We start from the raw sequence: 23,305 nt of genomic DNA, 5'->3' as shown, positions 1-23,305 counted from the left end.
TTATCATCTGCTAACCATGTGTATGTGACCAATACAATTTGATATATCAGCATAGAGTCAATGCTATATACTCCCCTACACATTTATTTGGACAGTGTCGCTAAAACTTTTAATTTCACTCTGTACTCCAGAATTTGAGATCAAACGTTTCATGAGGCGACAGTAAAGAACGTCACCTTTTATTTTAGGGTATTTTCATACATATGTTTAACCGTTTAAGAAATTAAAGCATTATGTATCCAGTCCCCCCCATTTGAAGGTGTCATAGTTATTTGGACAAATGCACATAGGGTGTTAAATTCAGTTAAATGTAGTATTCGGTCCTATATTATTAACACACAGACTACATCAAGCTTGTGACTACAAACTTGTTGGATGCATTGTCACTTTTATCATAAGGGTAGAGTATGTTTCTGAGCACTTCTACATTAATGTGGATGCTACCACGATTACAGAGAATCATGAATAAATAATGAATAATGATGAGTGAGAAAGTCCGAGGCAAAGATCATAACCCCCCCCCAAAAAAAAAGTTTGTCATGGGGGTATGATATTTGTGCGTCTAACTTTCTCACTCACCATTATTCAGGATTCATTCAGGATTATCCGTAATCATGGTAGCATCCATATTAATGTAGAATTGTTCAGAAACAAATACGTAGGGGAGTGTATCAGGGATGGGAAACTCCAGTACTCTGGGTCCTGATTAGTGTCAGTGACACGTTTTCCCCAGCACACCTGATTCAATTTCAAGTTAATAAACGTATTACATTCTAAACTGGAGACCATGAACAGTTGATTTTGAGTCCAGAGTTTTAAGGTTGGGACAGAAATGTGTCAGGCTCGTCAGTCAGGCCCCCGAAGACTGGAGCTGCCCATTCCTGTGATATATGATGCAAAAATAATTACAAGGAAGGACAAGAAAAGAGATGGAAGAAAGTCAAATCATCATCATCATGACTAAGTGGATGGGATACATAGGAATAGACTGTTCTGCAGGATTCTACTCACACCTTACATTGGCACTTAATATTATAATGCTCGTCAGTTACAATTCACACACACACACAAAAAACTAAGACAAAACACAGGGTCCGTTTCTAAATAACTATATTTACATAATACTCTTGTTTTACAGAGAACCATATTAAAAGTATGAAATACTTACAAAAATCCGCTGCAATATACATATAAAAATAAGATCTATCTTCAGAACAAAATTGGAAAATGCATACATACAAAAAAATATATCGAAAAATGTACAAGGAGCCCCTGACACAAAAGAGGATGAACAAATTCAAACATCTCAACTTAAGTATCTGGCTGTACTGTTGTTCAAGGGAATGGAAAAAGATTGTCTGCAATGGGTCTGAAGGCAATAATGTCCACTATTCATACATTATCTTATAGCTTGGTTATTAAAATGACAATGGACTGAATGTTTAAAGACAGTGATTTTAGGGTAACCTAGTCAAACATGGTAACGAACCTAAAGGGAGACCATTTTAGAAACACGATACAAGCATCATTCAAAAGTGTATTTGGGTGGTGTTGGGACTAGGTCCCCATTTGTCACTTTACATTTGTAACCTGCCTCCATGGGGGGGGGGGGGGGGGGGTCATTGCACAACTAACAGAGGAACAGTCTTGTCTCTTATAACATATGGGTCCACACTTACCAACTAATGGGCACTGGCTAACCAAATGAATATGGCCGCCACAGTTGATTCTCCTGATCACCTCGTCATTGGTTTGGGAGTAGGGGAGAGGTGGCATACGTCTATTTATTAGCAATATCTAGTGTATCACCACCAACATTTGACATGGGGGAATGTGTTACTAGGTCACCTCTGCTACATAGAGCATTCATTTGCATTTAAGGCCGCAACTTCTAACAAAGCAGAGGACGGGTAGGGGGCAATGAAACCAAAATAAGCACCTCTACTGTGGTGGTGCTTGTTTGGTAAGCGTAGACAAAGTGTGTGTGCGCCACATTTGATTCACCCTTGATTCAGTGGTTTAGTACTGAGTCACAGGTTCAGTAGTAGTAATAGTAGCAGAGTTCTTTCTATACGTCTCCCAGTCCTGGGGAAATACTCCAATAGGAATCAACACAGGGGTTTTGGTCCTGCACACCATCATTCCCATCCAATCATTCTCCTGACTTTATATACATAGTACACACAATACTGAGGATGACCGTCTCTTAGCCGTGTCAGAACAGTAACAGGATTCCATTAGTAACCTTCGCTGTTCCTGCCTTTCATTGGCAATTGGCTTGGAACACATACACCAACATTCCATCTCACCAACTCATCAGATGAATCTCACTTGCCTGAAGGCTTCCTCTCCCCAGCTCCTCTCAGTCTTAATCTACTGATCTGAAAAGGCAAGGTGAACACAACATGGAAGACGGATGCCTAGCAGACACTTGCTCTCAACCATCTGGCTCTAACATTGGCGCAGATGGAGAAGAGGAAGCCACTACAGACTATTGAGACGCTCCTGTTCATTAAAACTCATCAGTGGTGGCTAGCTAAGAGCTCATCCAGATCGTCCATCCACTCCTGCGTGCTGCGTTCTTTCAGCAGAGAGTCCACCAGATCACTCTCACCAGGGAAGCTGGGCAAACTGCTAGCCCCTGACCCAGTGTTGTAGATAAACGGCAACTGCTGCTGCTGTTGGTTAGCAGTTCTGTTGACCTGGTAGCCCTGCTGTCTGCACTGGAGCCCCTGGCTGACCAAACACCCCCCCTGCGGCTGACCAAAGGTACCCAGGTCAGGCAACACCCCCTGGCCTTGGGAACCCTGCTGCTGTTGCTGATTGGGTAAGACTTGCCCTGGGCCTAAGGGCTGCCCAAGGGAAGCTTGGGGGTTGGCTGCAGTCCTTTGCTGGGCCTGCTGCATCATCTGTTTCTGGGCAGTGTTCATGGCGCCCATGGGCCTGCCGTTGGCATTGGCGCCGAAGGGGGTGTTGCCAACAGGCATCTTGTTTGGTATGTGGGTCTGCTGCTGCATGTGGAAGGCGTTGGGGTTGGCAAAGGCATTGGGCGGGAGACCTCCGTTGCTGGAGGGAGGCTGCTGGGCACCCATAGCTTGCTGCATGCCCTGCTGCTGCCAAGTTTGGCTCTGGGTGCTCTGCATGGCGTTGGGCATAACACTGGGCATGTTGCCGCCAGGCATGGAGCCGGGTAGTCTGGCTAACTGCTGCTGCTGTTGTTTCAGCAGGGCGGCGTTGGGCTGGTTTTTAAGGTGTTGCTGCTGGGATAGCATGTTCTGTCGGTAGGAGACGCCCATATTGCTTACAGGCTGCCTCTGCATGGAACTTTGCTGGGAGGGGTGCATGTTCATGTTGCTGTAGAGTACCTGATGCTGTAAGGCAGAGTCCATAACACCTACACAGGAGGCGAGGCTCATGTCTGCCTGGCTGGAGGGAGGGGGGACACCAGGGGTGGGGCCAGCACCACCCTGTTGGCCCATGGTCATACCAATCATGCCTTGTTGCGTCTGGGGGAACATTCGCTGAGCTCCGGGGGCGGGGCCTCCCAGCGTACCAACGTTGCTCAATGGCTGTGATGAACCTGCAGGGAGAAGCAAAAGAAGTGTCACAAAAACATGACAAATTGAAAAGCTAAACTTTGCATAATAGTTACACATGTTTTTATAATTCAATCTTAATCAATAAACTCATTATAGGAGAAGACCAAGTCTCTCTCAATATACTTAAATGGCTTTCAATGTCTCCATATCTGTGTCATTATTTTTCATGAACGCAGATAGCAGAAAGGAACTGATATGGTCTAGCTACCACAATAAGTTCATGCCATTATGAGGTAAAAAGGACAACGAGCATTGAGAGAGCAGCTGTTCTCTCCAAAGACACAGAACAAAGGGCAAATGTATTCAGCAACGAGAGAACACAGACCTCATTACTGGTTTACCATTCAAATGAATCATACGGTAAGAAGCATTTGCATTGACGAGGTAATATTAGTGTACTGCCAAACAAAGTTGTTCTGTGTGAGTTACATCAAACCTTCTGGCCCATGACCAGATTTTCAAAAAAGGTGCCTATTCAATAGCAATGGGAAGTGCAAGCAGTGGTAGAGAGTTTAGCTGTGGTTCCAAAATCTCCCTCTTACCCCCTAACCTATATAGACAGGCTTTTTACATAGGTCATGGTTGATTTGTTTCGGGCTGTGGAAAGCGACTGGGTTGTGCCTGTTTATTCAGCTGGGTTGAAGGAAAATTCCAAAACTTTTTGGGTCGTCAAGAAACAAATTCACTGCCCTAGTGTAATGAATTAAAACAATATGGCTAAACATGAGAGGAAACTACATCTAGACAATTCAATGATCTGAAATACATAAAGGGAAGTGAACGTCTGTACACTTCTGACCAGAACTCAGGTAGAGGATTGGATTAGAGCCCTACAAGCCCTTTTAAGACCTTGGAGTGTCTAGGGGGGTTGGGTTATGCTACATTTGAGGTAATGTGGTGACGTAGGGTCTCATTTACCTGTAAACTGGGCGACCTGCTGCTGCTGGAAGGGGTTGTTCTGTGCGCCAGGTTGCTGGTTCTGTTGGTCCTGGTACTGAGGAGGGGGACGGGTCAGGTGCCTCTGGAGCTGCTGCTCTTGCTGCTGACGCTGTTTTTCCTGAAAACACAGAAAACATATTAGAACATGATTGTGTCATACATGCATACACCGGTGACTGAAATTCCTCCCATACATTCTCTTGGACAAGGATCAGAGATGGAAAACGCCTACTGTGAAACTGCCAGTCATATAACCACTTCTACATGCAGACAAATGGCTCCCCCTTGTGTATATATGTTACTAATAGACAACATGTAGGGCTATGCAGCACTAGCAGGCCCAGTCGGGTAGAACAGACAGAGATCCTGTCTCAGACTTTACATAGTAATAGGGCAAGTTGAAACCAATCATGTGAATGAGCCAGGAAGTCTGTTCTCTTTGTATTTTGTTGTTAGGATTGAGGGTGGGGTATGCTGCTCCTAGACCCTGATCCAAGACCCAAATTCTAGCTACAGTAGATGACCCTTGACCCCGGGTATTAACCTGTTGGGCCATGATCAGCTGCTGCCTCTGGCCCAGTAGGAACTGTTTCTGCTGCTCCATCAGCTGCTGCTTCACCGCCGCCTGCCCCGACAGGTAGGCCACGTTGCCGTGGTTTCCCGCCATTCCGTTGCCGGGCCCCCCCAGCTGGGGGGCCATGGCGTTGCCAGGTCCAGGGCCGTGCGGTGCAGCAGGGTATACGTTCTGTTCCTGCAAAATTGAAATTGGGGAAAATTGTATAGTTATTCCACTAATGTCAACCAAAGGAAGAGAGACAGCGTTCAGAGTTAAGGCTTTAGGGGCCTTGTCAAACAAGTGGGGGGAATATGTTCAGAAATAACATTTGATGTAAAGCAAAAAGCACGGTTTGATGTAACGCAAAGGAAAAAGCATTCAAATCAAAGCTCAAGCTTGAACTTTTCTAGTTTTTTTAGGTATGTCCCTAATCAACACAGCTTTAAATGAAGACCGCGGTTGTACAACTTCAGTTTGAAAGTTCATAAGTTAGTTTATGGCCTCATACAAGTGCTTTCCTTGACCAGCTGTGAGAACCACAGCTCCATATTGGCAGTGTTAGCCTCAGCCAGTGTGCTAACCATCTCGCCATAGAAACATCTGGAAAGTTGGCCAGAGTTATCAGGGGCTAGCCTCAGGCCTCTAGCTCCGGCCGGGGGATATTTTGGGTCCGTCCACACACACACACACACCACAGAACACAGTTGAGTCAGGGAGAGAGGGTAGGAAGAGCAAGAAGGGATCGGAGAGCCCCTTCTCGCGAGAGGAAAAACCCCAAGTGGGTTAAGAGACTGTACGGGGGGGCTACAAGCTAAAATATACTAGTGTGGAGGACAGGCGAGGTAGAGGGGGCTGCATGAAAGGCTGCTTTGTCGTGGTTGTCCCCTCCCTGGTTCCCCCCCTCCACCACCACCCAACCCCCTATGGGAGATGCATGCCAGCTCCTTAGCAACCAGCTGCTTGACCCAGACACACACGCTGTCCCCTCGAACCGTGGGGCCCATGCCAGACTTGTAGGACCAAAATATAAGCTACAAGGACAGTGTGTGGGTTGTGTTTGTTGACTAACATAAAAAAACTGCTAGGCCTTAGATACACCTACATGCAGTATGCCTTAAAGGCTGAGTACAGTCAAAAACATGATTTTTCTGTGTTTTATATACATTTCCACACTATGAGGTTGGAATAAAACTGAAATTGTGAAAATGATAATGCCCTTTTAGTGTAAGAGCGGTTTGAAAAGACCACATGAAATTTCAGCCTGTTTTGGTGGGATGGAGTTTTGGCCTGTCTGGTGACATCACCAGGCGGTAAATTTATTAATAGACAAATAAGAAAGAGTTCCAAACTGCTTCGCCAATAACAGCTAGTTTTCAGTTTTCCCCTCACTACTACACCCAGACAGTCCTAGAAGTTCTTGCTTGAGAAATGTCTCTTCGCTAAGAAGCTATTTTTGTTTCCCCATTGTAGTCACAGTCATGTACTTAGTTGTTACCCAGAAATTACATGTTGACATATATATTACCAAATATAATTAAAACTATGCTATCCATTGGTGTGGTTCTTGACATGGAAAATTGTGAAAATAAGAGGTCTTTATTTGGAGCCGTTCTTTCAAACTAAAAGGGCAAGCTAGACGACTCCATTGCTAATTTTTAACAAGCCCTTATTGTTTGGCTTCAAAATGATACTCCCTCATCCACCAGCGTCGTAGCACTGGAGGAGTGTGTGTGTGTGTGTGTGTGTGTGTGTGTGTGTGTGTGTGATTTTGTACACAACATGGCCTTGGAATGTTCTTTGTGCCTCAGTTGTAATGCTATTTGCTGATGCCAGTATAAAACATGCTTTGGGCCTTCCCCCTGTTGGAAATGTTAATAGCTCTATTCTCCCAGTCAAGCAGTGTGAAATGATGTTAGGCTTGGGTGATGACCATAACCAAGTCATGTAAGTGTAAGCCTTTCATATGCACTTGTTGACCTCTTAACTTTTTAACGGTTATTCAGAATACCAATATAGCCTAACACTTGATCTTTCCATGTGGATCCTTGACTCTTATTTTTTTATAGCGGCACCTGTTATTCCCAGGTGGTCTCCTGTCCCGTTACTAACCAGGCCTGACTGTGAACAGGTGGTCTCCTGTCCCGTTACTAACTAGGCCTGACTGAACAGGTGGTCTCCTGTCCCGTTACTAACCAGGCCTGACTGTGAACAGGTGGTCTCCTGTCCCGTTACTAACCAGGCCTGACTGTGAACAGGTGGTCTCCTGTCCCGTTACTAACCAGGCCTGACTGTAAACAGGTGGTCTCCTGTCCCGTTACTAACCAGGCCTGACTGTGAACAGGTGGTCTCCTGTCCCGTTACTAACCAGGCCTGACTGTGAACAGGTGGTCTCCTGTCCCGTTACTAACCAGGCCTGACTGTGAACAGGTGGTCTCCTGTCCCGTTACTAACCAGGCCTGACTGTGAACAGGTGGTCTCCTGTCCCGTTACTAACCAGGCCTGACTGTGAACAGGTGGTCTCCTGTCCCGTTACTAACCAGGCCTGACTGTGAACAGGTGGTCTCCTGTCCCGTTACTAACCAGGCCTGACTGTGAACAGGTGGTCTCCTGTCCCGTTACTAACCAGGCCTGACTGTGAACAGGTGGTCTCCTGTCCCGTTACTAACCAGGCCTGACTGTGAACAGGTGGTCTCCTGTCCCGTTACTAACCAGGCCTGACTGTGAACAGGTGGTCTCCTGTCCCGTTACTAACCAGGCCTGACTGTGAACAGGTGGTCTCCTGTCCCGTTACTAACCAGGCCTGACTGTGAACAGGTGGTCTCCTGTCCCGTTACTAACCAGGCCTGACTGTGAACAGGTGGTCTCCTGTCCCGTTACTAACCAGGCCTGACTGTGAACAGGTGGTCTCCTGTCCCGTTACTAACCAGGCCTGACTGTGAACAGGTGGTCTCCTGTCCCGTTACTAACCAGGCCCGACTGTGAACAGGCGTGTTCAGAGTGGTATAGACACAAGCACATTCTTTTACCCTGTTTTCTCCCTGAATTAGGTCTCTTGACTCATCTCTGCAACTCAACAGGCTTGGGAGAGGCGAAGGTCGAGTCATGCATCCTCCGAAACATGACCCATCTGACCACCTACTTGTCACACTGCACGCTTAACCCGGATGTCAGCCACACCAACGTGTCGGAGGAAACACCGCTCGACTGACGACCGTAGTCAACTTGCAGGTGCCTGGCCCTGTCACAAGGAGTCGCTAGAGCACGATGAGCCAAGGAAAACCCCACCGGGCAAATCCTCCCATACACCGGACGGCACTGGGCCAATTGTATACCATCCTATGGCGCTCCCGGTCACGGCCTGTTGTGACATCGAATCCCAGACTGTAGTGGCACCCCAGCACGGCAGTGCTTGACTGTTGCGCCACCCAGGACCCCGATCATTGACTCTTATAATGAAGTCTTTTTAAGCCTGCTTCATGATATCAAACCTGGTCACATAAAAGTAATGGTTACACAATGAGCAGTCTTGTGATAAAGTTCAGGGTGAGCTGTATTCTTACCTGGCCGTGGGGTAGCTGTGGTCTGAAGGACAGACCTTGCTTCTGCTTCATCTGCTGCTGCTGTCTGAGGAGCGACAGCAGCACTGCCTTGTTCTGGCTCTGGGCACTGGGGGGGCCCTGTGGTGGCCCCTGGGCCGCAGCCTCATAGTGGGACAGGGGCTTGGTATTGCTGTAGTTGAGCATGGCAGAGCCCAGTCCCCCAGGGCCTGCTGCTGCAGGGTGGCTAAGCGGAGCCCCTGGTCCTTGGGCAGGGTGGCCCAGCATGTTGGTGTGGGGGCCTCCGGGCTGCAGGTACCCGCCGGCCACGGCTTTGGGTGAGCCCTTGTTGGGGTGTCCGGGCATCATCAGCTGGGGCTTGGGGTTATTTGGGAAGTCCTGGGGGTAGAGGGAGGGGCTGGTGGGCTTCTCCAGGCCGTAAGCTCCCCCTAGGGGGCTCTGAGACGGGGCCGACTGGGGTGGCCAAGATGGACGGCAGGGGTGGGACCCAGAGGGGTGGAATTTGGGGGCTTGCTGCTGCTGTTGTTTTTGGGCTTGCTGCTGTTTCTGAGCGTGTTGCTGCTGTTGGAGCTGGGACTGCATCTGCTGGGCTCTCTGCTGCTGGGCGGCTAGCTGCTGGAGCTGCTGGGCAGGGGACAGGTCTTTGGAGACAGGCCCCGGGGGAAGGCGGTGGTTCTGGGGAGGGAGCTGCCTGGATGGGGGAGGCTGCTGGCTGAGGGGCAGGGCCGGGGAGGAGACGGTGGAGGTGGCTGCTGCCGGGAAGCTGGCGGAGTGCTGCATGGGCGGCCCCGATGACTTGGGCCTGGCGTGGGGCGAGCCGGCGCACGAGTCCTGCTCGAAGGCGGTAGAGGCCGGGGAGAACTCTGCCTTGACGCTGGCCAGGTCCGGAAGCAGGAGGCCTCCTTGTGAGGTTCCCCCAGACTGTGCGCCTGTCCCAGGGGTGGGTCCGGCCAGATCAGGAGGGTCCTTGCGGTCCTCGAAACCGTCGTTGAGGATGTCCTGGATGTCCTCATAGGCCACCGAGCGGTTGAGCTCCTCCATGAGCTCCGTCCACTCCTGCTCGTTGAGGTTGAGGTCAGGGAAGAGGCTGTTGCTGGCTCCGCCCCCTGACGGCAGCATGCAGGGGAGGATGTCATCTATGGGCTCCTGCTTCATCTCTTTGAGCCGGAACTCCTGCTCCCCAGCGGCGGTTCCACCATGTTCTCCACCATTGGGTATGAGAGAGTCAGCGCCAATGCCGTGCTTGGAGTCCAGGGGTGAGCGAGGGGGGATGCCGCCGTTGGACGTGCCGTTGTCTAGGCAAGCCTTTTTGGACGGAGGGTAGCCATCGCTGAAGCCGTTGACCTGACCAGGGGAGCCAGCGCTCTCCAGCTTCCTCTTCACTGACTCCTGCAACTAGAGTAAATAACAAGTCAATAAATATACAATGTCCCCATGTGGCTCAGTTGGTAGAACATGGCACCTGCGACACCAGGGTTGTGGGTTCGATTCCCATGGGAGACTCGTACGAAAATGTATGCACTCTTTACTGCTAAATGACTGAAATGTAAATTAAATGTAAACATTAGTACCATACAATAAACACATGCTGAAAAGTGTCACAATGCTTTTGATTGAGATCTTTTCCACAAGCGGAGATTAAAAAATATATATATTTAAAGCAGGAATCCTTAGTTACATCCATTTTTTAAAACTTCGAAATGAACATAACTTGTAAAAACGCATCATGAGCTTAGTTCAACTGTCATACCCCAACATAATCCAAAATATGAGCTTGTTTTTTCTCTCCAATGTTTGTAAATAATATAAATGTAAACTGACTGTAAAGCCTCAAAACATGGTTCAAACTATCATTTTAAAATTAATACATGTATAGCTATATAGTTATAAGATCATCTTTGAGAACTAACAACCACCAAAATAAAAACTACAGTCAGGGAGAATCAAAAATTAAAAAATTTAATGGCTTGGGGACCCCATAATTTAAAAAAAATTATGTTTGAGTCACTCAGATAACATAAGAACACATCAAAATGTGTAGAATTGTAGGAAACTTGCCTTCTCTGCTGCTGAAAAAAAATCATAAGGGAAACACTGAACTCACTGATTCCGCATGCGTTTTTCTGCTGCTCATTAAGAAATATGAGATTTGAGTCTTGGGGGTGAGGTTCGATGTGGGTGTGTTTTGTTGGCTTTAGCATACCCTGGCAGTTACTGTTGTTGTTTGTCCCTCTTGAAGTATGGTAGCAACAACATTGCCACTACCACTTCCTCAAAATAGTCATAATTAATCTAAGACAAATCAAGAAATCAAATTAATTTAGACGTTTTGCCGAGGATGTTTTAGTCGCACAATTTTACATCTAGCTAAGGTGTTGTGTAAAAGTATTGTATGAAAAATAAGTATTTTGCCAGAGTGTGCTTCTGTATGGCAGTGTTTCATAGTGAATCATGTCACAAAACATGTTGCAGCGGGACGCAAGATGCTTGCAAATGAGTTTATAATTTTGGAATATTGACAAATTGCAGTTGGGATGTAAGTGCACATCGTCGCTACCCACATTTTACCCAAAAGTGGCAGACTCAAGGGATCACTATCAAACACATCAACAAGTGGTCACTCCATACAGGGGTTAGAGGCCAAGTGTTCTTTCAACAGAACTTTGGCGACCTGTTGTTTCATGCAAACAAGTCCGAGCCACTGCGTAATGGGCAGGTCTGTCTCACGGTAGATGCTGCTATGTTTTGATAGAGTGCAATCACCGCAGACTGTTCTCCATGCATGACAATTCTCCCTAGGCGTTACAATCCGTGTTGTAATCCAAACACAACCCTCTTGTGGGTTAGGTCGTGACAACCTCATTACACAATTCTCATAAAAATCAGTTTTGGAATATACTGACTTGGACAAATTATCCTATTTAAACTTAAGTCAATTTTGACACTGGAGTAAATGTTTGACTAATATCGAAGCCACATAGGTCTAGGCCATTTTCAACTTCAGAGAAGTTGTTTTTTGCATTCAGTTGCCCTTTAAAAACAGATAGTCAGATTAACTTTATGTATCTGCGTTAGAAGTAGTTTTGCAAGCCATTGCTACCTAGCTTACCAAAAAGACTGGAAGTCTATGGGTACAGCTAGCATGAAGATATGCTTAACGGTCCTGTAAACATTACACTGCTTCACAAGGAAAATAAAACCCCATTCAACTTTCATCACTGTGTTGAGGCAAGTTACCCATTTAAAATATTAAGCCCTTCGATGTCTATAGAAATAAAAATTGTGACATTAAATAATTAAGCGGCTATTTATCCCCAGTGGTGAGGAACAGACCAGGAGTGCAGAGTATAACTGTCACTGATGGATTCAGACACAGAACCTTATGAGGGCAGTAATGCAACCTTATGACTTTGCTTAGGTTAGCTTCCTGTGACTGGACTGGCAGCTTGCCATAAGGTATACAAGCCATCTGCATAGTCAAACACAGTCAAACTTGACATGGGTTTTTAGGAGAGCTTTACGCAGCTCTTGGCTCATATTCATCAAGCAAGAGTGCTGATCTACGATCAGTTTTACTTTTTAGATCATAATTAATAAGGATTACATGGATGGCGGGACCTGATCGCAGCACTAGGTTGTAGCCTATTTCACAAAGCAGGTTCAATACGTTTTAGTTTCCCCCCCCATGCTAGTCTAGGGCTGACCCCAATTAGTCGACTGGTCGATTGTTTGGTCGATAGGCTGTTGGACGACCAAGATCATTTTTTGGGGGGTCGAGCAGAGGCAAATAAATAAATAGATATTTGCTCCCATCTCAGTGAACTAATGCATTGGAGGCCTGGCCAATAATAAAACTTATGCTTCATCTGAAAATGTGGTCGGGGGCACCATATGGTGGGTATGACGCAATCGTGGAGCCTCCAGATGCTCGTTCCGCATCGCCATGCGACACACAAATGTTGTAACAATGCGGAGGTTTCTATATAGCTTCGCATTGACATGACTGATTGATGGTAGGTTGGGGGCTGTACATCCTGTATAAAACACAAACTCACTTCCTTGACAACAGCTCCGCACTTCTTCGCAAAGCGCAAGAAGTATGAATGCCCTGACTTCCGCAGAGGCCACATCACCATATATGCCGCATGGTCAATGCAAGACGTCTGATTGACCATGCAGCGCCCAGATGCACAATGCACTGCCCTCTCCAGAATGTGCACTCTCCCGCCAATTTGTGCGCATCCATTGTTTGATAACTTCATTTTGTGAATTGTTTGCATTTGAATGTTAGTGTATATCAATTGCCCATTACATATAATTACCAGTATTACATTTACTATTAATTCCTAATCTACAATGTTTGTTTGGTTACTGTAATTTCTGTTAATGCATTCAATATATTATTCCAGTCTTTTTACCGTTCTCATTGTCAGAGTGGATACATTGTTTGCAGAGCGCACAACCTATTCTACACTTGTGAAAAACAAGTTTTGGTTTATTTAATTCCTTTTCTGAGTTGCCAATTTAGTGACGGTCTTGTTTGACGGGCACCTGATTACGGATAGAAGTAGGCCTATAGGATACCAGGCACGCGAGCAAATGTAGGCATATAAAATGTGACATTTGGGGATCTGATAGTATTTCTGATTGGCTTAATGCACCACAACTAATGAGCTGTTAGTAATGTTTTCTTCACCTCAAACAGCAAGAAAACAAGTCTGTCTTTCATGCAGCCATTGAGAATGACAATATATATATATATATATATATATATTGTCAATTTTTTTTTTAAACCCACATTTAACTATTTCCAGGTCTCTCCCTTTCGACAACCACTCAGCACGACAAGGGGAAAATGCTGTGCTCTGATCCAGTGGAAACATAAAATAGGCCTACCTGCTTACTTATCAGTGCTCGACTTAGGTTCCGGTACTCATTTTGGTTGTTGGTACCGTTTATATTTAGGTGCAGGAGTTTCACAATACATTTTAGTTCATATTCTATAAGAGAAACAGGAGCTCAAGCAGTAGAAATGTTGAGGTGCCAGTACTCAGCTTCGGTGAGCTCCTTCCAAAGTCAAGCACTGCTTCTCATCCCTTGCGCAAATAGCCTACAGCGGTGTCTGTCCCGAGCTCACTGGCACAGGAAACTGAGGGCCCAGAATATTTTAAACAACATAGCAAGTTCGCTAGCACAAGCTTAGGCTTGACCCAAGTTAATACAATGTTTCAAGTTCATTGCAGACAGGCCATGCATAGCCATTGTGATTGATAGGTTATTTATATCAAATAATCAGGATATTTTCTACCTACAGGCTGCAATGTTTTTACTTGTTGGCTTTATGTAGGCTATTTTTACATAGTTGGCAAATGAAGTTACTTTATAGGTTTGTATCATTTTCATTTAGATTTGGATAGAATTGTGATTTACCACATGACAATGATTGTAATATGAAGACTTTATTATAAATAAAAAATGGAACTGTTCCACGAAAATGTGCATATGATAAATTGCCCTTCCACATGAGAAAGATTGTCGACTCTTCGTGTAGCCTATCACAGGCAACTTCGGGAGAGTAATGGCAGAATCTGAGAAAGCCCGCAGGAGAATGGATGGGTCAGGTTAAGGTTTTTATCTTCTAGATCTCTGGCTCCCTCTTGAGGCATTTCGGTCTTATTTCATCAAACAGTAAGCTTAAAGCATCAGACAATCTCAATACATATAGTTGATTTAAATTAAACACATAGGGTGTGTCTTGATATGGAAAAATACCAATCAATTTCACCTCTCTTGGGTAGGGGGCAGTATATTCACGTCCGGATGAAAATCGTGCCCAAAGTAAACTGCCTGACACTCAGGCCTAGAAGCTAGGATATGCATATAATTGGTAGAGTTGGACAGAAAACTAAAGTTTCTAAAACTGTTAAAATAATGTCTGGGTATAACAGAACTGATATGGAAGGCGAAACCCCGAGGACAAAACACCCCCCCCCCCCCCCCCCCCCAAAAAAACCCACTACCACTATTTTCAATGGCTGTCACTTATTATAAGGCGAAGTCCTCCCAGATTGCAGTTCCTAGGGATTCCACTAGATGTCAACAGTCTTTAGAAAGAGTTTCAAGCTGGTTTTTTTAAAAATTTGCCAGAAATTGTAGTTTTTTTCTCTCCCGTAAAGACAACAACGATTCTCGGTCTTAAATTTTATAGTTTATTTACGTATTAGGGTACCTAAGGTTTGATTATAAACCTTGTTTGGAAAAGTTTATTAGTAACGTTTGGGATTCATTTTGTATGCATTTTGATGGAGGGAAACTGGGTGGATTATTGACTGAAGCGCGCTAGCTAAACTGAGTTTTTATGGATATGAAGGACATTATCGAACAAAAGGATCATTTGTGATGTAACTGGGACCTTTTGGAGTGCCAACGGAAGAAGATCAAAGGTAAGGCATTTATTATATTGCTATTTCTGACTTTTGTGTCACACCTGCCTGGTTGAAATATGTTTTTCATGGTTTTGTATGCGGGGCGCTGTCCTCAGATAATTGCATGGTGTGCTTTCGCCATAAAGCCTTTTTGAAATCTGACACAGCGGCTGGATTAACAAGAAGTTAAGCTTTATTTTGATGTATTACACTTGTGATTTTATGAAAGTTAAATATTTATAATTCTGTAGTTTGAATTTCGCGCTCTGCAATTTCACTGGATGTTGGTCGGGTGGGACGCTACCATCACACCTGGCCATAAGAAGTTAACAGATGACTTTCGGTCAACCAAGATTTTAGTTTTGTTGGGGAAAGCCCCACTAGAGTAATTTCTCCATTATTTTGCCAGGCTATGACAGAAACACTAGCCAACGAAATGTACGCTCATCTCATCTGAATGCAGAGGCCGAACCCCAGACTGACATCCTAGGCAACCAGATATCCTCAGGTTTACCCTCCTGTGCGGAGACATTTGAACGTACTGGTACAATCCGCGCAGATTGTTTAATCACGCCTGTATAGTACTGTGCACCTTGAAAGTGGAACTGACAGCATTTTAGCAACATGACATTTCATTAACATCTGTTCATATACACCCAGGACGAATGACACTAAAAAAAAAAAACATTTCACAAGTGAGCATTTAGATATGGTAATTATAACATTTCCACAAATTCTTAGAATACTTAATTCCCAAACATTCTAAGGCATTTGCGAGAATTCTAAACCAAGATATAGAGTGGGAAAGCGGCCGTGCGTTTGTACAATTAAAAGACACCGGAATAAAAGTGGCATTTCCATGCACTATTTATCTGTGTACATACGCATGCATGTAAACTCAGCAAAAAAAGATTTACAACAAGTGAACAAGTGGATTTACAACAAGTGAATTTGGCGCCCTGCAGTTTCACTGGCTGTTGACAAGGTGAGATGCTACCGTCCCACATACCCTAGTGAGGTTAATGAACATGCACCTGAGGAACGGTGGTTAAGACACTAACAGCTTACAGACGGTAGGCAATTAAGGTCACAGTTATGAAAACATAGGACACTAAAGAGGCCTTTCTACTGACTCTGAAAAACACCAAAAGAAAGATGCTGCTCATCTGCGTGAATGTGCCTTAGGCATGCTGCAAGGAGGCATGAGGACTGCAGATGTGGCCGAGGCAAAAAAATTGCAATGTCTGTACTGTGAGACGCCTAAGACAGCGCTACAGGGTGACAGGACGGACAGCTGAACGTCCTCGCAGCGGCAGACCACGTGTAACAACACCTGCACAGGATCGGTACATCCCAACATCACACCTGCGAAACAGGTACAGGATGGCAACAACAACTGCCCGAGGTATACCAGGAATGCACAATCCCTCCCATCAGTGCTCAGACTGTCTGCAATAGGATGGACTGAGGGCTTGTAGGCCTGTTGTAAGGCAGGTCTTTACCAGACATCACCGGCAACAATGTTGCCTATGGGTCAAAATCCACTGTCGCTGAACCAGACAGGACTGGCAAAAAGTGCTCTTTACTGACACGTCGCGGTTTTGTCTCACCAGGGGTGATGGTCGGATTCGCATTTATCGTCGAAGGACTGAGCGTTACACCGAGGCCTGTACTCTGGAGCGGGATCGATTTGGAGGTGGAGGGTCCGTCATGGTCTGGGGCGGTGTGTCACAGTATCATCGGACTGAGCTTGTTGTCATTGCAGGCAATCTCAACGCTGTCCGTTACAGGGAAGACGTCCTCCTCCCTCATGTGGTACCTTTCCTGCAGACTCATCCTGACATGACCCTCCAGCATGACAATGCCACCAGCCATACTGCTCGTTCTGTGCGTGATTTCCTGCAAGACAGGAATGTCAGTGTTCTGTCATGGCCAGCGAAGAGCCCGGATCTCAATCCCATTGAGCACGTCTGGGACCTGTTGGATCGGAGAGTGAGGGCTAGGGCCATTCCCCTGCAGCTGGTGGCCACACCAGATACTGACTGTTACTTTTGATTTTGACCCCCCCCCTTTGATCAGGGACACATTATTCCATTTCTGTTAGTCACATGTCTGTGGAACTTGTTCAGTTTGTCTCAGTTGTTGAATCTTATACATTCATAAACATTTCTTTTTTTGATGAGTTTATGTATATCTTTTTTTCTTTTTTTTTTACTGCTATAGGGTTTTCATTATTGTTTGGATACCTTATTTAGGGAAAGGGAAATACCTAGTCAGATAGTCCAACTGAATGTATTCTACTGAAATGTGTCTTACGCATTTAACCCAACCCCTCTGAATCAGAGAGGTGCGCGGGTGCTGCCTTAAATCAACATTTCACATCTTCGGCGCCCAGGGAACAGTAGGTTAACTGCCTTGCTCAGGGGCAGAATGACAGGTTTTTACCTTGTCAGCTAGGGGATTCGATCCAGCAACCTTTTGATTACTGACCCAATGCTCTTACCACTAGGCTACCATTTACAATTATGTATTGATTTTTATCTTACTTCCCCCCCCTCCCCACTCTTCATGCGATGCGCACTGCAGAGACATGTCCAGGACCAGAGTCTACGCAGACCGATGCACCATAGCCAATCAGAGCTACAATAGGAATTTATGCAAACAAGCCATTTGCCACACAAGCCCGCCATCACGCAATTGAACTGGACTGTGTTTACAGGCAGCTGCGACTTCAGAGCATTAGAACGCAGTCACCGAAAAATACACCTGAATGGATTTCTGCAAATACCACTGGAGTAGTCTAACATTTGGGAATTTTACAGTCCTATTGATCAAACAACCATGAAAAGGTAGGCTCTCTCCCCCTCAGTTATGCACATCAACAACTACGGTAATGCTAGCCAGAGCAAGATGTGCTCAAATCTAACGACGAATCATTAGATAATCCCTCTCAAACTTTCAGCTAGTTGGCCGTAAAAATTGGACTGATAAACAGGGAAATGTAGCCTGCTCGTCCTTCTACAGCTTGCCTGCAAATCAATGCATGCTTGTCCCAACCAAGCACCCAATCTAACTGGCTAAATTTGGCTAGCAAGCTACTTCAACACAAATGAGAGAACACCTCACTGACCATTTAACTCACCCTAGCAGAGCTGGTTAGGCTGTTTACATGTTATCTAGAGCGTTCGTGACTAACTATACATTTTGTCCTACGTTTACTGACACCGGTCATATTCAGCAGGTGTTGTGAATTCGCAAATTCATCAGTTATTCTGCGCTCTGGCACACTCAAATAAGAGTGCTCTGAAATCAGAGCAGCTAGATAGCTAGAGTGAAGTTGCTAACAGGAGAGATATGCTAGCTAACTGGATAACCGTTGTTCAAATTCTTGCTAGGTAACTAAATGAAACCTGCATCTCTAGCTGTGTATCGCCACCGAAAAATGATATGAGCGGAAAAAGTCACTCACCCACTCCTCCAATGACTTGACATCCTCATAGCAGCTAGCTAGCTAACATTAGGCTCCGTGTTTTTAGCTTGTTACATTAAAGATACGGTAGCCTATTAGCCACATTATGACTGACTTCTGATCATTGCCCTTGCTAGTCTAATTGTATTTACCTTTCCAGCCTTACTTACATTCATCCGTTTTTATCCAAAATATAAACTGAAACAGTGCATCCCGAATGGAGGCAGCAAACAATGTACCAGGCCAGCTGTGATTTACAACATGACAGCAATATTTTTTGGGACTACCAAGAAATGTATCAGTGAATTATATTAAAATCAGGCATTGAACTGCAACCATCTATTCTGCCAACAATGCTTTAATGTATGTCATTGAATGTTGAGTCAAACAGAACCTATTTTAAAACCTCCTATAAAGTTGGTTTTGTAGCATAAACTGGGAATTTTATATTTTTGACTAATATGATTGTCTGTTTCATATCGGCAAAGGAGTTAAACGGATGTCAGTTCCACCGCTGACAACATAGGCAGCTCACCGCTCCTTTGATCTGGTCTCTCACACTTTGTGCGCTGGATGTGCCGAGCTGTTTGGCTTTAGAGAGAGAGAGAAGAGTGTGTGCACGGCTCATCTGATCTGGCCTCATCTCTAACCCCATCACTCCCCCGGAGGAGAGAAAAGCTAGTCTAGTGACTCACTCCAGTGCTTTACGAACCTGAAAAACTGGTCTCCGTCTTCACCCTTTCACTCTACCCTCTCTGCCTCCCCCACCCCTTCTTCTGAGCAATCACCGCCATTACCCCACCTACCACAGACCCAAGTCACATGAAACTAATTAACATGTGTATAGACGGAGGAAGCCCTACAACAAAAGAGCTAGTGCCTGGGCCGTGGAGGGGAGCATGCCGAATTCCAAACCCCGGACCCAGAGCTAAGATAGCGCCCGTTTTGCCTTTGAAGCCACCGGCGTGGCCACAATGGGCCTCCCTGGGATGTGCAGGAGTGGAACGGAGCAGCGGGCCGGTCTAACTAAAGGCTGGGGGGACAGTTTATAGGACAAGCTTTAACCTCATACTGACTGGCCAGGCTGGAGCTGAGCCTTGTTAATATGGCACAGAGTGACTGAACGAAAGATAGGCTAGGTAGCTTGCTAACCCAGTGCCAGTCACTAGTGGGCTAGCTAGCACTGCTATTCATGAATGGAGCTATACCATGGCATTGCATTATGTGGATCAGGAAAGGGCACAGAGCAATGATGAGTCAGAAGCTCAGAGCATTAGGCTGGGGGTGGAGTTGTTTTTTCTAATACCCCTGAGTCATCATTCATTCAGAGGGTAGTTATATTGTCCTAATGCAGCTGTTGCCCAAATGGTGGGAGGCAGTCAATTCCTACTGGGCTGTGACTGAAGCCTGGGTTGTGTAAAAAAATACATTTTTATATTTCTCAGAGACTTAAAGCTGGAATCCTTAACTGTCAATTTGGGATATTATGAGAACAAAGTTACTGCAAACAACAAACACTGTTTCCCCCCTCTGACATAATTGCACGTGCGATAGATGAGCAGAATATGTACAGCAATTTTTTTTGCCAGGCTTCTCAACGGAACTCTTCTCCGTTTTGTCCACAAATCAAAAACAATACCAAATGTGCTGTGGCGGACAGTGACGCCGTTTCCCCTAATGCAGATTCCATCGTTAAGAGGGGTCACAGAGGCAAAATGCTTCAGGTGGGGGTCATGGCAAAAAAACTAAACTGTCCAAATGGATACTGCCATGGTAGGTAGGTCAGACTGCCAAGACAACCAAACTGCATGAAAATGTATTCCATCCTACTTTCCCTATCTCCACAACACATGTAAATACAAGACTGTAAATACAAGGTCGCTAAGTTGCCATGTGTAATTCAATTGTTCCTTTTCACTTTTTGGTTTCCCTCGAGTATAACATATGCCAGGGATAATTACTACAGGGTCAGTATAGGTGACTTGAGCAAACAGAAATTTCCCCCAACACCCGATAGAGCCTTAATCAACACTGAAAACAATGGAGGCAGCAGCTTTTTTCCCACGATAGTTGATTATAAGTCCATTGGACAACTGGAAGATTGATGAAGAAAGAAACAAGCCTAGATATTATTAGAGAATGTTCTCGGTGTGAGCACTCACTGAATACTTAGCTACTTTTCTAAGCCACGAGAGAGAAGCAGTATTTTAATATGACTCAGCCTTCTTGAGACTTGTTTATCCCACTTTGGCTGTGCTATCAACATTCCGATAACTTAGAGATCCATGACAACTCTACAAAATGGCTGTGACTAAACATGAACTTCAGTGCCAACAATACATGGACCACTTTAGTGGACACCTCACTGTGACACAACTTCGACAGTATGCCTTGTTGAAAAAGTCCTTTCCATATTCTGTTACATTAACATTTATGTTTGAACTAATATAGCAGGAATAATGAGTTTCACCACAGCAAAAAAATTGTGGAACTGTGAACATTGTGCCCCAGCATGCCAAAGGCTGCCTAATAAATACAGCAGGACAACAATGAGAACATGTGACAGCAGCCACCCAGAATGCACACATGATACTTGCTACAACTCTTATGTGGCAATCACTGCACATGGAGCACACTGCAAATGATAGCAAATAATGCTCTTTCCTTGACTTGCAATCACTGCACATGAAAAATACTAATTTAACGCATGAATGCGCAAATAAAATAACTGCCATGAAGCTGTTATCAGATTTGTGGTGAATTTGCATCCACTTTCTGAAATGGTCACTTACCGCAATCAAAGTGCTGTTTCTGCTCTGCTCGGGCGTCCCACCATCCCCTAGGTCTGCGTTGTTGCCCCCGGTCCCTGACCCTCTCTGAACTGCTTGGTCGGATGTTGGCTGTCTGTGCTTACTCGACCGCTTGGCCTTGGTTTGCAGGCACCGTTGGTGCAGTGCAAAGGTCTGCTGCCGTTCCATCTCCAGCCGCTCCCTCGCTGTGTTGTCGTAGCGGTTCTCGCAGCTGGTGTTATGCCTCCTGAAGAGCTCGATTCGACGGCGGAGTCGTTCCATCACCGCACTGTGTCGCGGCACTACAAAATCGGCCATCATCAATAAAGAGTGTTTTAAACTCTGGACTCAGGTTTCGGCAGTCGGGATAAAATGCTGAATATGCTCCTTTTCAGGGTGGGCGTCTATACCCGGTACCCTTTTACAGAGTGTTAACTAACGTTACTGCTTCCATAGTCGACCTTTGTCTTACTAATAGACTTTAGTCACGACACTCGGAAAACGCACGAAAAAGACGATTAATAAAATATTGTTCAACTGCCTAGCCAGCAAGGTAGATAGTGCACCGTATCTATCACATCCTGAAAAATATTGCCACTAATAACTGTCTGGCTAACGTTAGCTAGCTAACTAGCTAAAGGCCCCAGCATTGGCTAAGACAAATTCGCAAAAGCTCATTCACGCCTTGTCTATATGAATGAAAAAGTTCAAATTAAACTCATGTATCTTTAATATATTAAATTAATTAATTGTATCACAGATACGCACGTCAAATATCATTAGTTGAGACACTAATCTAGCCAAGTTACCGTTAGCTAGCTGCTCACTAAAATGCTAGTATGGGACTTCCTAACATTCCTCTGGTCAAACATCCAAAGTTTGTGCGAGAAAAGCCCATAACTTTCACTTTAGCCGCTACAGTAGCTATCTAACATTTAGCTAGCCATCGCAAAACTGAACCGTATTAGCTAGAACAAACATTTCACCGAGTAAGATTGTTATAGTTTACATTACCAACAATTAATATTTTAAAACATCTTACTGACTACTTACCCAACTTTACGTAGCTGGTTAGTTACAACAAACATACCAGTCTCATTGTGAAATTCAGTTACCGTTAACTAGCTAACGTTAGCCATGAAGTTAGCTAGCTAAACCAAGTGACGCTGAGTGTTTCTACTAAGCTAGCTAACTACTGTAGCTACAGTAACTTACTCCGGTAATTAACTTCTGCTAGCTAGGCAGGATAAAACGTCAAGTTACCGATTACCACCGACCTACAAAACACTAAAAACGTTTGCTTTGTAATAACAAAAGTGCGCACAACTTGACTTGCAAGTCAAATGTTGCCTGTGTTCTGCCTGGCGAGCTGATCGTCGGTGTAGATCCAAATAATGTGACTTGATAGCTAGCAGCCAACTGCAACAATATACGGATGTAACGGTGTTAGCTAGCTAGCTTGAAAACCAACTATAACAAAGCATGATACCCAGACTACTTCGTCCAGTACTGCATATAGCTAGAAACACACAACCCGAATCTGATGCAGTTAGGTCAAATGCAAAACAAAAACAAATTGCGACAACAATCAAACTCTGCCCCTCTTTGCTATTTCTATTGTTTTCCAATGGACAGGCAGATCTTCGTCGCCATTTTGGAACAAGTTTTTTTCCTTTACTTTTTCTCTAACCTTATGCTTTGCAAGACAGTAGTGTCGCCAAAGATACTTTGTCGCTGTCCTCACCTCATTGTAACGATTGACAGTGAAAACAAACAATACATAGAGAGACCGTGGCATTTGCATGAATTTACAGTTAAAATGTACAATTTTGTATCCTTTGAAAACTTGTGAAAGTATGGCACAGTCAGTCAGACTTCAAGTAAGCTCAACTAACGAATACACTATCTTTATTGGAAGAATGTGTTGTAACTGATAAGTAGGTACATCAAATCGCTACACTGGTGTCAGAA

General features: G+C 45.0%; 1 protein-coding gene across 2 annotated transcripts; it reads right to left on the bottom strand.

The window, feature by feature from the left end:
• Positions 1-1,093: 1,093 nt before the first annotated feature.
• LOC120048049 (mastermind-like protein 1) lies at positions 1,094-23,001 on the bottom strand. Of its 2 annotated transcripts, none has more exons than XM_038993735.1 (5): positions 21,338-23,001; positions 8,655-10,046; positions 5,083-5,289; positions 4,518-4,656; positions 1,094-3,580 (listed from the first exon to the last, which is right to left on the bottom strand). In XM_038993735.1, the coding sequence occupies exons 1-5, from the start codon at positions 21,653-21,655 to the stop codon at positions 2,523-2,525; spliced, it is 3,114 nt and encodes a 1,037-aa protein (XP_038849663.1). In that variant the 5' UTR covers positions 21,656-23,001; the 3' UTR covers positions 1,094-2,522. The 2 variants fall into 2 exon arrangements, with proteins under 2 accessions (XP_038849663.1, XP_038849664.1); XM_038993736.1 differs by having other exon boundaries at positions 8,655-10,040.
• Between the last annotated feature and the right edge of the window lie 304 nt (positions 23,002-23,305).

The sequence above is a fragment of the Salvelinus namaycush genome, chromosome 5, assembly GCF_016432855.1.
Source record: "Salvelinus namaycush isolate Seneca chromosome 5, SaNama_1.0, whole genome shotgun sequence".
Lineage (NCBI taxonomy): Eukaryota > Metazoa > Chordata > Actinopteri > Salmoniformes > Salmonidae > Salvelinus > Salvelinus namaycush.
This window is presented reverse-complemented; position numbering and strand designations above follow the sequence as displayed.

Excerpts from the sequence above, each read along its gene's own strand:
- LOC120048049 (XM_038993735.1), bottom strand. The coding sequence starts at position 21,655 with ATGATGGCCGATTTTGTAGTGCCGCGACACAGTGCGGTGATGGAACGA. Across the intron at positions 4,657-5,082 it reads AGCTGATCATGGCCCAACAG|GAAAAACAGCGTCAGCAGCA; the intron begins GTTAATACCCGG and ends CTGTGTTTTCAG. Across the intron at positions 3,581-4,517 it reads GCAGGTCGCCCAGTTTACAG|GTTCATCACAGCCATTGAGC; the intron begins GTAAATGAGACC and ends TTCTCCCTGCAG.